General features: G+C 39.6%; 1 protein-coding gene across 2 annotated transcripts in view; it reads left to right on the top strand.

The window, feature by feature from the left end:
- Window positions 1–13396, top strand: part of homer3b (homer scaffold protein 3b) — a 63404-nt gene that overhangs the window by 19809 nt on the left and 30199 nt on the right. For both annotated transcript variants that reach the window (XM_051947216.1, XM_051947215.1), the window contains 3 exons: window positions 5346–5502; window positions 10939–11070; window positions 11679–11786. In XM_051947216.1, the coding sequence (XP_051803176.1) occupies window positions 5346–5502; window positions 10939–11070; window positions 11679–11786 (397 nt within the window). The remainder of the gene's footprint in view (window positions 1–5345; window positions 5503–10938; window positions 11071–11678; window positions 11787–13396) is intronic.

Raw genomic sequence — 13396 nt, 5'->3', positions numbered from 1 at the left:
AAAAGACTTTCAAACATCTGACCAGAACTGCCCGATTTTGGCCAAAATTATGACAATCATCTGGATCAAAATTGAGATCATAATCACACTTATTGTTATTTTTGAGACAAATTATTTTTATTGCATGTTCGCATAAGAACTGCTTTTATGTCCATGTTCTGCTGCATTCCTGTTAATGTACAAATCTGCATTAAAATAAGACTTAAAATAATCTTTATCTGAATTCAGAGCATCTAGAGTCAAACTATAACTAAAATTGTAGTAAAAATGCACAACTTGCTGAACATTGGTTCATCAAAAGACACAACAATTTACCAATGTCCCATAAACGCCTCATTGAGAGGCTAGGGTAGATGTAAGCTGGGCAGCTGTGCACAGGGAAGCCTTTAGTCTCCACTCAGCTACTGCAGAGAGAAAGATGAAGTTTTAATGTCAGATTTACCCTGTAGACAACACAAAAAACAACAAAAAAATGCTGTCACTAGATGTATTTGATGAATTCAAGTTGACTTATACATCACACTTCCTGTGACTGTTGGGCATGAACACATCACAGTACTCGATGCTGACATGCTCAGAGCATCAACTGTAATTTACTTAACGATGTCTAAATCAGTCAGAAATATTCACAAATTTACTGCAGTCAGTTTATATGTCTAAAAATGTATGGAAATAATTGATCTGAATATTTTCTATATTGTTAGATATGCTGACAAACATAAATCCATTGTCTAGAACCTACAGCTAGTCTGAGTCAGACATAACTGTTAGAGAATTCTGCGATGTCAGGTGAGGAAACCAGGAGGCGAACTCAGGAACACTCAGGAGACTCAGATGGCTGATGTGGAGAATAAGGTTTTACTGAATTCAGGAGAACTGATACAACAAGTAGTACACATGCCAACATTGCCAGAACCAAATCTGCGGAGACTCTCTGTCCTTGAGGTTTTATACTGTCTGAGCGGCAGACAGGATCTAACCTTGTTATTGTTGCACGATCAGCAAATAGTTGTCTGTCTGAGCTAGTGTTCATCCTAAGATCAGTAATATCAGCTGGTGTGCTTCTGTGCGTCTTCAGGACAACAACAACAAATGGAAATGCAATTGGGGTCAAGGGATGGCCTTCTGTATGTTGGTTCGGGGTGAATTGGCACCTACAATTTTTCCTTCACAATAACTAGTGTGTAAATTTGAAAGTTACTGTTTCTCTGTTTTGTTTTGTCTTCTTTTTTCTTTATTTCTAAGCAATATTTGCTGTTGTATTATTCTGCTCAGCAAGGAAGCACTTCTCCAGGAGACAAAATTAGGGGTAATTTTTAAAAAACATCACAATTGGTGGAGAAGAGAACCACAGAAGTACAGGAGCATCCAAACACCACTTAATTATGTGGGCTTGTCAGTGTAATTGTAAGACAGACGTGAGCGAATGCAAGCCTGTTTTCAGTGTGCAATCATGTAGGGAATTTTAGTGACGGATGTGAAAATAAAACCACAACTAGTTTTGCTAGAGAGCATAAGGCTAAAAAATCGAAGCGTCTTTCTTGGTATTTGTCTCTGAAAAATTGCTCCATGCATTCAGCGCCAGGACATGAGATGACTGTAATTTTGCAGGCGTTTTTTTTTTTTTTAGAAAACTGTAGATGCTGTCGGTTCCAGCTCAGAGTGCAGGAGAGCCAGGAAAGTACAAAACATCACACCTGCAACGTGAACATGACACAGGCTGCCGGTACAGTGTAGTACTGGTTACTGCTCATTTCCAAAGCACTACATGACATGACTCCAGAACATGTTTTCAACCTTCTCTTTCGCCAATCAGCCAGTCAGTTTCTCCACTTCATCAAATATGTGCTCCTAAATGTAACTAGAATTTAAAGTTAATCAGATGATGGTGCATTTGGCCACTGTGATGCTGATTTCTTTAACAAACTGCCTGATGATCTGAGATCTGCTGCAACTCTTTCTTCTTTTGACATGAGTCTTCAAATAATAGTTTATGTATGTGGATGTGGATCATTGTGTTTTTCTGTTGTAATCCATGTGTTAATGCTGCCGTATGAGGTGTATTTTATCTATGTGTGTGGTGTATGTGTGACTGAATGGTTATTTTTTTAGTAGAATATCTGTGTGTGTTATATATCTCATCTGTTCACTATTTTTTTCAGTGTTAGTCTAAAGCATGTTGAATTTACCTGCATATGAAACGTGCAATATAAACAAGATGACTTGGCTTGACTTGACTTGTGAGAACTAAACCTTCTATAATGAAAAATAGGGTTTGCTGTAGACTTAAAATGACAGTCTGGTCCTCGTTTTTCAGTTCAGAACCCCTGAGGTGAGTTTCTCTGCTGAGAAACTGGCTCAGCGAGCAGCGTCACACGCATACAGATTTATGTCTCCTAAAAAAACGACACATGTAACACCCGACCTCTGGCTCACCTCTCCCTCTGTGGCAGAGCTGAGTGACAAATGAAGAGTTCACACCGAATTTGATAAATCTACCTCCTGACGAAAGTGACTCGTTGGCACAGAATGATTGATAGCAAAGTAGTTCCACAGATTGATGCAGTCCAGCAGATGCTACATGCTCGTCTGCTTGAACCCCTCCTCTCATGTAATGTTTTTATTTTATATAATCTTTTCTATGTTAAATCTAGTATGTTGTCTGTTTTTTGCCACTATGATGTTATCCTTCAGCAACTTTTAATTGTTTCTGGCTTTTCTTGTTAAACAAATAAAAAAGTAGATATTTCCAGGGAGAGAGTTCCCGTATATTGCTCCTTGCCATGAAACAAGGGTAGAAACTAGATTTCTGTTTCTAAAGTAAGCTTCAGTTCAATAAAGAACACAATTATTTTAATAGAGAAATCATCAGCTGGGAGATTAGCACTCCACCACAGAGAGGGAGCACTCCTGGGAAAATAATAAGCACAGAATAATGGAAAACAACTCTATTGATTGTCATCAGCGTGAAGAAAATGCAGCGTGAACAAAAAAAAAAACACCTTTTGAAAGGTTATGATGAAAATCGTCACAAGTGATACTCTTAATTCACATTTTAGGACTTGACTCTGTAAACTTGTTTGGCTTAAACATGGAATTTGATTGTAAATTGCATGGTACGACTGGACTTTAAAATTTTATGTAACAAAGAAAATGACCTATGAGTTTAATTAGAAAGATGTGTAGTTATGCATAATTGCAGATCAGGCATTAGAAGTAAAGCATCTCATTTAACAGTCATAATTCTGCCATGATTAGATTTTGTCACGTGATGCTTAGAAATGCAGTTTGTTGATCCTCGGGGCCAGTGACCCCCTAATTAACTTATTCAGCTGTCAGGGAATCACAGGACCAGCTCTCCATCTTAGGGGTCCGGTTCTTCCGCCCCCTGAGATCTCGCTCTGAGGGATGCTGCAGAACTGTTAAGCTGGTAAACGAGGAAAATTCACCTAGCTTTCTCACTGCCTTCATCCAGACGCCTAACCCTGCTACCTCTGATAATTAATTTAACCGAGTAGCCACTTTGGTATAGTTAAATTTAATCACCAGTCACGCCTGTTAACGGCAGCTTCTCCTCTTATGGATCTTGCACTTGGTAAGTTGCTAGGTTTAATTCAGAGGTTATGGACATTTAGACAACCCCGAGGTTATGTTTAAACCGGGCCAACCTCGCCCCCATGACTAGGTAACCTTTCAGAACCTCTACTATTGTTATGCACGCAATAATCTGACTTTTTACATCCAGAGCTAGATGTATAAGTATTCATTCAGGGATAAAAATAACACCTGCAATTTGTTGTCTTTAATTGCAGAATAATGCTTTATTAAAATATATTTTAGCAGGGCAAAAGCATAGCCAATAAATCATCAGACAAATAATCAAACATGAGATAATATTCAAATCACTCATCCTAACTCCTAACTGGTATCATGCTTTCCTAAAAGAAGAGTAATAATCACCCAAAATATGTAATTTGGAGGGGGAGAGCAGTCAGTGTGTGGCCACACCCAGCTGCTCAATTGAGACCCGCCGGGGCCCAGGGGGAAGTGGACGGGGGTCCGGACCCGATTTAGATCTGCATACAGTATATATCCATTTTTGTTGTTTGGGCCAGTAAAAATTTTGTTGTAATCCATTCTGGTGTTATTCCTTTGGAAATAATAGAATCCAGTAATGTTCCATCAGTCAGTGTTATATCCAGATCACAGTTCTGTAATCCTCAAACACTGCAGAAAAAGCAGTACATTCGTCCATAATTCCAACAGAACAGTTATTCCTTTGCACATCATGTTGAATCCCCTGTCCGGAGTTGCGTGATAAAATCCCCTTAGCTCAGGGCATTTCTACCCTGGTTTGCATCGAGCGACTATCACCCAACGACTCCCCACTTGCGTCTCGATCAAGTGTAATTTATAGTGAACTGAACCTTTTGCGTATGACTGACTCCTTCTTCCCCCCTCCCCACTCACACACGTGTACCACGCCCCGTCCGCATGGACACCTCCACTTTTAAGGAACTAGAATTATCTATTTTGGACTGTCTAGACAGCCCGTCTCCCATTTTCCAGACTTATAAAAATCCCCAATCTATTTTGAGTTTAATCTTTACGGTGAATCATTTGACCCTAGTTCACTTTGCTCGTGACTTCTCACCTCATTACAAAGTTAAAACCCTCTTAGTTTAACAGTTATCAAAACTCTTTCTGAAACCTATCAAACCAGTAAAAAGGACATATTTAAAGAAACAACCAACTTATAAAAACGTAGAAAGAAAAGACATTTTCCCAAAAAATAATCAACCCTTCATTCTTTCTAAATGAGGCACTCTTCTGATTTCTACACTGTTTCAACATTAAAGAATGTAAGAATAGACGCTTGGTTAGTTCATACACATTCATTAGGTTATGGCATAATTTGATCCTAAATCACAGGTTATAATATCACAATGTTCCCTTATTTAGCTGTTGTTCTGTCAGAGTCTCCCCTTTGTGGCTGATTCTGGGATCTCATATCTCCATGCTTCACAACAGGTTTCCGACAACAACTGTGTGTTTGTATTTGTACTGCTTAGTGAGCTGATTTTAGTGCTTTTATGTTGTTGTATTGTGGCTGCAGTGTGCATACATTAAATATACCGTGTGTTTTCATTTACAACTTATTAAACACCCAGATGAGTTCTGTAAACGCTGGCAGCCAAAGTCAGAAACTGAAAGACCTTCATCTGAGCACACAGTTCCTTCATGAAGGGGAACGGTGTGTCTAAATATGTAGTGTTTAGTAGAAAATATGACATTAAATTACCCGAAACATAAATTGAATTTATTCTGTTCTCCTGTCCTTAAAGGGAGCAGCCCATCTTCAGCGCCAGAGCTCATGTCTTCCAGATCGACCCGGCCACCAAACGCAACTGGCTGCCGGCCAGCAAACACGCCGTCACCGTGTCCTTCTTCTACGATGCCAGCCGCAGCGTCTACCGCATCATCAGCGTGGGCGGGACCAAGGTGGGAGCCCGACACACAACGACACACACATCCACGCACAAGAGGCATTTATGCTCCCGTGTTTTACACACACACCCACGCACAAGAGGCATTTATACTCCCATGTTTTACACACACATCAGCGCTTCTATTCTGTTTAATGCTCACATCACTGAGACACATCACAAGAATTGGGAATTTATTAAGTGTAGCATAGAAATACTTTAGCGTGTGTGTTGTGTAGAGTCACAGAGGGGCCAGTTGGTGTCACAGATAGGGGCATGTAGCTCATTACTGGCCAGTGTGGAGTCATTCTGGTGTTACAGCAGCCTTTCAGGTAAAAAGTGATTCTGCTGAGGTTTTTTAGAAGCGTGTTTTTTAAAAATCTTTTTTTATTTTTTTATTTTTTTTTTTAGCATTGGTAGATTTTAACCCTCAACCCCTGAAGCAGTTTCTGGATGTTTCTTTGCTCCTGAGACATTTTCCCTCACTCTTGGCTCATTTTCCCTGCAATATAAAGTCCTGAGCCGCTATGGAAGCAGCACAACCATGACCAGAAGTAAAGAGAATACAAAAAATGGGATTTCTTTGATTATTTATTTTACAAAAAATTCAAAAGAAAACAGAATCAACATTTACAACCTTTTTCTAAGTGACCACTTGTGCCACCAATACTTGAAATGAGGTAACTCCACACACTGTAAATGTTTTATTACTTACATTCTTTTATTTTGTTTTAATACTTGTCTTCTATCTGCTCTGTGTAAGCACATCCTGCAGGTCAACCCAGTTATTCTGGAAGGCCCTCAAATTTTTTTATCTGCCATAACAGTTGGTTGCACAAATGGCTTTTTTTCTTTCTTGTTTGTTTTATTTTATTTTATTTTTTACAGAATGTATTTATGTAGTTAAAGCAAATGGTTATCTCGGTTAGAAGCCTAAGTTTGGTTATGTTTTTCAGTGGGCTGGCACATTACCAACTAGAAAAGCACTCGGAGAGTGCATACCTCCGCCATTCCGTCTGTCTGTCTGTCCGTGTGTGTGTGTGTGTGTGTGTGTGTGTGTCTGTTTGACTGTTAACAGCATAACTCAAAAAGTCATGGACGGATTTTCACCAACTTTTTACAGGATGTCCGGAAGAGCAAGAGTAAGAATCGATTAGATTTTGGAGGTGATCCGAATCACCGTCTGGATCCAGGAATTTTTTGAAGGTCGAAGGACAATTGAGAGATGGCCGCCAGGCAGACAGACAAACAAACTCCGGTGATTACATAACCTCCTGGCGGAGGTAATGAGCAGTTCAGGAACTCTTGGAAAGTTAGAATTTGATTATTCTTTCTGTCTTTGCAGTTTCTGCCTCTGATAAATAATGTGATTTGAGCATTTTCTAAAAAGACAACATGCCTTTTAAACCAGCCAGCATCTTTGGGGTTCAGAGGGTTCGAGTGTTCAAAGAAATTTCTGTGTTGTTTATTATTCATGTCAAATGAGGCAACCATGAAATATACTAGGACTGCATGTAAAGTCAACTCAAATTTCCATCTAGCCATTTTTTAAATATCTTTGTTAAAGGATGTATTACACGTCCTTCACCTTGCTGCACTTTCTGTTGCCTTCAGCAGTCAGCTGGTGATGTTTTCCTGTCCTGCTATTAGTATTACATTTGGGTAGAGACTCTTCATTTTTGAAGTATCACATTCTCCCCACTTTCATTTTATTCTGCTCACTTAGTGGATCGTATCCTGAGATCCTTCAGATAAATGGAAATAGATCTGCTTGCTGTTTGGATATAGCTGTCATGGGTGGAAACGCGTCAGTCAAATGCACACATAGTCAGCAGAGTATTTATAACACGCTTCTGTAATGCGGCATCCACAGCACCGCTAAAGCACCTGGGAGTCCAAACACTAACAGCATATCTTGTTAGCAAGTGAAACTCAGAGAAAGCGCTGTACTTTGTTGTTATCAGCCAGTTGTGCCAATTTGCCGCCCTGAGAATAGAGGCTTTTGGAGAAGAGACGAAAGAAATAATTTGGCAACAAATCCACCTTATCAGGCTGCTCACTTGAGAATATTGCTGAACAGATCACCGCACACCACAACAAGCTCGTTTACTTTGCTGTCTCTCTGTGGCCTGCTCGTTACTTATTTTGCGTTGATTTGCATGAACAGTTCTGCAGCAGATTTCCATAATAACTGTAAGTGACACAGCTTCAAAGGCTCCACAATCACACGACCCCCGTAATCTAAATGTGACTTGTGATATTAGTCGTGCTGTGTTATTTATTATTGCTAATGAGCATCGAAAGCAAAGCATGGAGCTCCACCACCTCCTGTTTACTGTGAAGAGCTGCAGCACAGATAGCTGGCTTCTTGTTACTCAGATGAAAATCCGTGTGTTTGCCGGTCAACTCTGGGCAAATGAAAAATAACAGTGGGCTGTAATGAATTTGGCATTTAAAGGTGACAGGAGTTATTCATGTTCTTCCTTCTTTTTTCTGTATATTCTGCAAATTATGTGACACTTAAAAGGATCTTCTTTTCCTTAAAATATTTTTTGTACATACCTCTGTATTCATATACCAACTAGCTATAACAGAAATGAAGGCAATGCACCTTCACCTTTATCATTAATGGATGAACTAACTAAAAATGAAGTCAACTAAAAATTTAGATTCTTTGTGAAATGAAAATACTGCAGATGGAAAACAATATTTCAGATTTTTGCTATCCATATCTCAGATTCATGTTTGGGTTTGTAAATTGTACAGGAGCAAGTACACACCGTCAATAAAATGTCAAATGATTCAGCATTGTATCTTCCTACAGCAACCACGTTATTTCTAAGTTGAAGAGTAGACAGTTGTTCTCATGTGAGATTAAAACCTGACAGTTTAGAAATTATTTATTAATAATACAGGAACTCATTTTGAATCAGCACACTTTTCACTACTGAGATTCTAATCTTTTATGTTTTGTCTGATTCACACGACCAGGATTGCACAGATTTCTGGAGAGATGCTCCGTCACTCTTCAGAGAATATGTTTTCAGTTGCCTTTTGCTAAAGAGGTTGACTTCCTTGACCTGTCTCTTTAAAAAAAAAAATCACATGTTGTATTCAAGTAAGGCGACATGCTTGGTCAGATCATAGTTTTGGTTTTTTTCTTCTTTGAAAACTTTTCTGATTTTGGATCGTTGTCATGCTAAAATAATTCTGTTCTGCCAAACATCTGCAGACTGGGAGTCATCTTGTCAGCCGTTATTTTGGTATGTCCTTAGGTATTTTTGGAGCCATCTATAAATGAATGGTTTACTATGCGTTCACTGTGGTTGCCCTGACCAGGTTTGCAGCAGACATGCAGGAGCCTATATGAACCAAACAAATTTATCTTTGTCTCATTTGACCAAAGAATGTGCTTTCAGCATTCGTCAGCATTCATTTGTTCAACTCCTTTAAACTGCAGATTAAACCAGCTCTTGTTTTAATCTGACGGTCATGTGCTGAATAATAAAAAGAGCTTCTATGTTGGATGCTGTTCAGAGAGGCTGATGTTGTACAATGTCCTTCAGACCGTCTCAGCTGTCACAGCAACTTTGATTTCATTAATAGCCGCTGTGATAAGTTGGATGTACTTGCCCAGCTAAATTTTGTAGGTAGTGCACTGATGTCTATCTCTGAATTACTTCTGCAGTTGTGTATCAACTGAATTTTAATTTAGTCACCAATCTTCCTAGCCTAGCCGCGCTAGACCCCTTGTTCTGAAGGCACAAGGGTCTAGGCACGCTCGACAGGGAGGGAGGCGGGCTAAAAGGTTGTCTATCAAATCCCTCTGCAGCAATTGGGTAGGTATACAACCAATCAACGCAACGAATAGGCTGACGTAGTTCCTAGAGCACTGGTGGATTGTGTCTAAGTCCCATTAGCTTCCCAACCAGCGGAGCCGCGAAGCCAACTGGTATATTAAGGATTTGCCATATCCCGTCAGCATAAGTCCAAATACGTCTTTCTTCTCAATGAAACACTTCAGTGCCGTCCTTTGTTTATCTTTCAAGTTGAATTTTAGCTTCAAATCTTTAAGGGCTGTGGCCAAAGCCGAGTCGAAAGATAACTGTTTATTGTGCGCTGGTTGTTTCTGTCAGAATCGTCGCGCCTCTGTCGTCACTTAGTTACGCCCGCCTTCTGTCTCTACACTTCATGGTGATTGGTCCGGCCAGTTTTAGGAGAATCCAGCCTCGAGCCTTATGGAGGGTAACTAGACCCACCCTGGCAGAGAATTAAATTCGTTGCTGTGGGTTGTCTAGCTACAATCTTCCTGTATCCTCTATCAACTTAGTGAAGATCACATTTATCAAGCCATGATGGAGACAACTCAAAGCTTATTTTGTAGCCATATACGTGCAGTTGGGCTTTGGAAGTTGGAGCTTTCAGAAGTGGGAACCACAGGAGTTCTCATTTTTTTAATCAGTGATCACAGGTTTTCTAACTTGTGTGTTGGTGAATGTCAATGCAGCAAAATAAATATTTTACAGATATATTGACTTTTGCTGCTTTGACATTCTACTTTGGGCCTTGTATTTTCAGTCTAACGTTGTGAAGTGTGTGTTTTGAATTGTTCATAAGAGGAAATAGTACTGAGTTATGCACTTATTGAGAGGTGAAACAGTTTTGAACAAGAAAAGCACTCAGAGAACGCAGTACTCTGCCAAGGCCGCTCAGTCGTATCATTTCTGACGGCTAAAATCTTTTTAAAAATTTGTGGCAGAAATCACGGCACTATAGAATGTGGCCATTTAATATAGATGTATCCTCAAGCAAAATGACATGCCACTAAGCACAGGCATGTGTTATGCATGTGAACGTTATGTATGGATACCAAATTATGTGACCTAAACATGTAGCGGGCGGCGGGAATTGATGAGACTCGGAAACATCCCACAGTTTAATCAATTTTTCCTTGTATAATTTCCAATGGATAAGTCCTGATAAGTCCACAAAGGTCGATTTGTAGTAGGATGGCAATCATGTGATCATCAGCAGGCAGCTGACGTAGTGTTCACTTGTCATGGTTACAATGACACCGTGCTGTTATCTTGCAATGATAAAGAAATCTTTAACAAATCCGTGGATCCAGACTATTAGCTGCATCGCTACCAAAATCTAATCATTTGGTCCTTGTGTCATTTCTGACCTTCCCAGAAAATTTCATCCAAATCTTTAAGTCTGTTTTTGAGTAATGTTGCTAACAGACAATCAGACAGACTGACAAACATACGCCGATCGTCACATAACTCTGCTGCGTTCTTTGACTGAGTAATTATTTCACATTTACTGTACATGATCTTGTACGTGACAATATGTGGTTTTATTCCTCACAAAAAACGTCCCACTTTTTCCACACGGTTCAGTTTCTACTTGTCATTCATATTATTTTATTTTTTGTCCTCTGTGGTTTCAGGCCATCATTAACAGCACCATCACCCCCAACATGACTTTCACCAAAACCTCCCAGAAGTTTGGCCAGTGGGCCGACAGCCGGGCCAACACCGTCTACGGTCTGGGTTTCTCCACAGAGCAGCAGCTGCAGCAGGTAAACACTACTCAACTGCAACACTCTAGGAAGATGCTTCAAAGGTTTTTATTTATTAGGTGTTGCATAGAAAGAAGAGATTGGAGGAAGAGACACTATGAAGCAGGAGAGGACGAGCAGTGTTTTCACTTTGTATTAGAGCATGCTGAATCAGCACCTGATGTCTCTGCTTTTGATTTATATCTGCTCTCACAGAAATATGTATGTGTGGAAATACTGCATTTTTTTGGTCACCATGCAGATGACTTCTTCTAGCATGGGTGCTTCTTTCTTCAAACGTTTTGTTTGATCTCCGAGATTTCACATTTGCTGTGAGAAAACATCTGTTCTGCAATAATGTAACTTTTCCCGCTGTTAACAGAATCCCTTATCCAGAGATTTGGCCTATTAGCAAATATAAAGTTGACTAACACCACAACAGAAGAGCAACAAACCAATCACATATTTATGATATTCCTTTAGAGTGAAGATGCATGATAAAGAAGTGGCAGAATGTAGGAGGAGTGAATTAATCTGCAGAAGACTGCGTGTTTCTTGCAGCAACAAGTTTACAGGTTTTGCTGGCAGACAGAGTGTGATTTCTATCTCTTCTCTTCTGCCACCTGCAGTTTGCAGAGCAGTTTAAGGAGGTGAAGGAAGCAGCCCGTCTGGCCAGAGAGAAATCCCAGGAGAGGTTTGAATTGGCCAACCCTGGACTCAACATTGCAGCGCCACAGGTAAAACACTGCTGTTTCTTAAAACTCAAAAAATCTTCTTTCTCTTATAGCCGATTAGGTCATATCCCAGATAGGAAATATAAACTCCATATCCTTTAATATACTCAAAAAAATTAAAGCTCAAATATCACAAATCACTATGTTATAAATTCACTGTGCTTTTCATGCGTTTTTGTTCTGCATTTATTTTAGTTATAGCAAAATGTCTTCATTAAAGTTTTTCTATTCACTGGTCTAGAAATTTACTTTTCAAAAATCTCCCTGTGAACAAAATCTATCCTTTCCCGAAGGGAAAATAAAACTGCAAAGCAGTGTGTGGATTATCCTGAGAACCTGAGACCTTGTTTCTGAGCAGACACCATTGCTGACTTTTTTTTAAAGCAAGTATTTAAATGCTTTATGCACCACAAATAATGTTTCTTTTCCTCCAATGTAATGAGGTGGTTTGATGCAGAAGTCTCACATGTCTGAATGGAGCATTGTTGACAAATTTATTACTTAGGAGTAATTAAGAAGAGGAAAGCGACTTTTTTTTAACATATTAAAGCAAGGTAGGAAAATTAGTGATAATGTCTGTGCGATGCCGGTTGTGTTCAGACTTCACTAATGAAAACACAACTGCTGGTACCAGTTTTAAAACCAGCAAACCATAAATAGATTCTTGAAGATTTTACTGAGTGGAAATGTCATTTTACAGGAGCACTGAGTAGTATTTATTGGAACACAAACGCCCTCTTTAGGGCCAATCTTTGGTTTGTCTATTCTGGGCTACTGTACAAACATGGCAGTGCAACATGGCAGACTCCATCAAAGACAATCCGCTGAATTTCTAGTGATAAAGTCGTCATTTTAAGGTCATTGCAACATGATTCTTATTTTCTGATGATTAAATACAAATGTAAACCAAATTTTAAATTTTTTTTTTCCATTTCTACCAATAAACCCCCCTAAATCCTACACGCTGCTCCCATAAACATGATTTAAAAAAAAAATCTCTGGACTTCCGGACATGACTTTAGAAACGAACTGTTAACAGGTTGTAGCGACTCACCTTGTGTCTTAAAGGAACATGACAGCCTCTACAACCCTCGAGCCATTACGGAAGTGAAGCAGTAATATCCCGATGAACTCAGAGCCTTTGTTTCTATTTTAAAAATATACAGAATGACGAGGGATTAGATGGATCCCCATCTGGCTGCTCCATTATTCTCCCACTGGTTAACTCCATTAAAAGATTTCATGCATGACAAATGGAGATGGGAGGCTGAAAGAAATGCCGCTGCTGAAGGTGTTTAGAGGGCCAGTAATGGCTTGGACTGAAAGAAAGAAGAATGAGGATCAGGAGGATGGAGAATAAAGAGGGGGAAAATGGGGGAAGGAGCTGAATCATTTATATTTGAAGGCAATCTGGCTGCTACTGAAAGGACAATGGCAGCTTTTATCACGCCAGCGCCGGTGATTTCTGGGTGAAACTTGATAACTCTGAGGTTCAGGTGAAGTAGTTTTTCTGCAGTGCAAAATTTCCGTGCTTTGCCTTTTATTTCCTGCCCTGTAGTGATTTTTTAAGTAGATTTCAAGGCACAGAGTGAAATTTACTGGTGCAGATCCTC

Source organism: Acanthochromis polyacanthus, chromosome 4, assembly GCF_021347895.1.
Source record: "Acanthochromis polyacanthus isolate Apoly-LR-REF ecotype Palm Island chromosome 4, KAUST_Apoly_ChrSc, whole genome shotgun sequence".
NCBI classification, from domain to species: Eukaryota; Metazoa; Chordata; class Actinopteri; family Pomacentridae; genus Acanthochromis; species Acanthochromis polyacanthus.
Note: the sequence above shows the minus strand (reverse complement) of the source record. Positions and strands in the feature narration are given on the sequence as shown.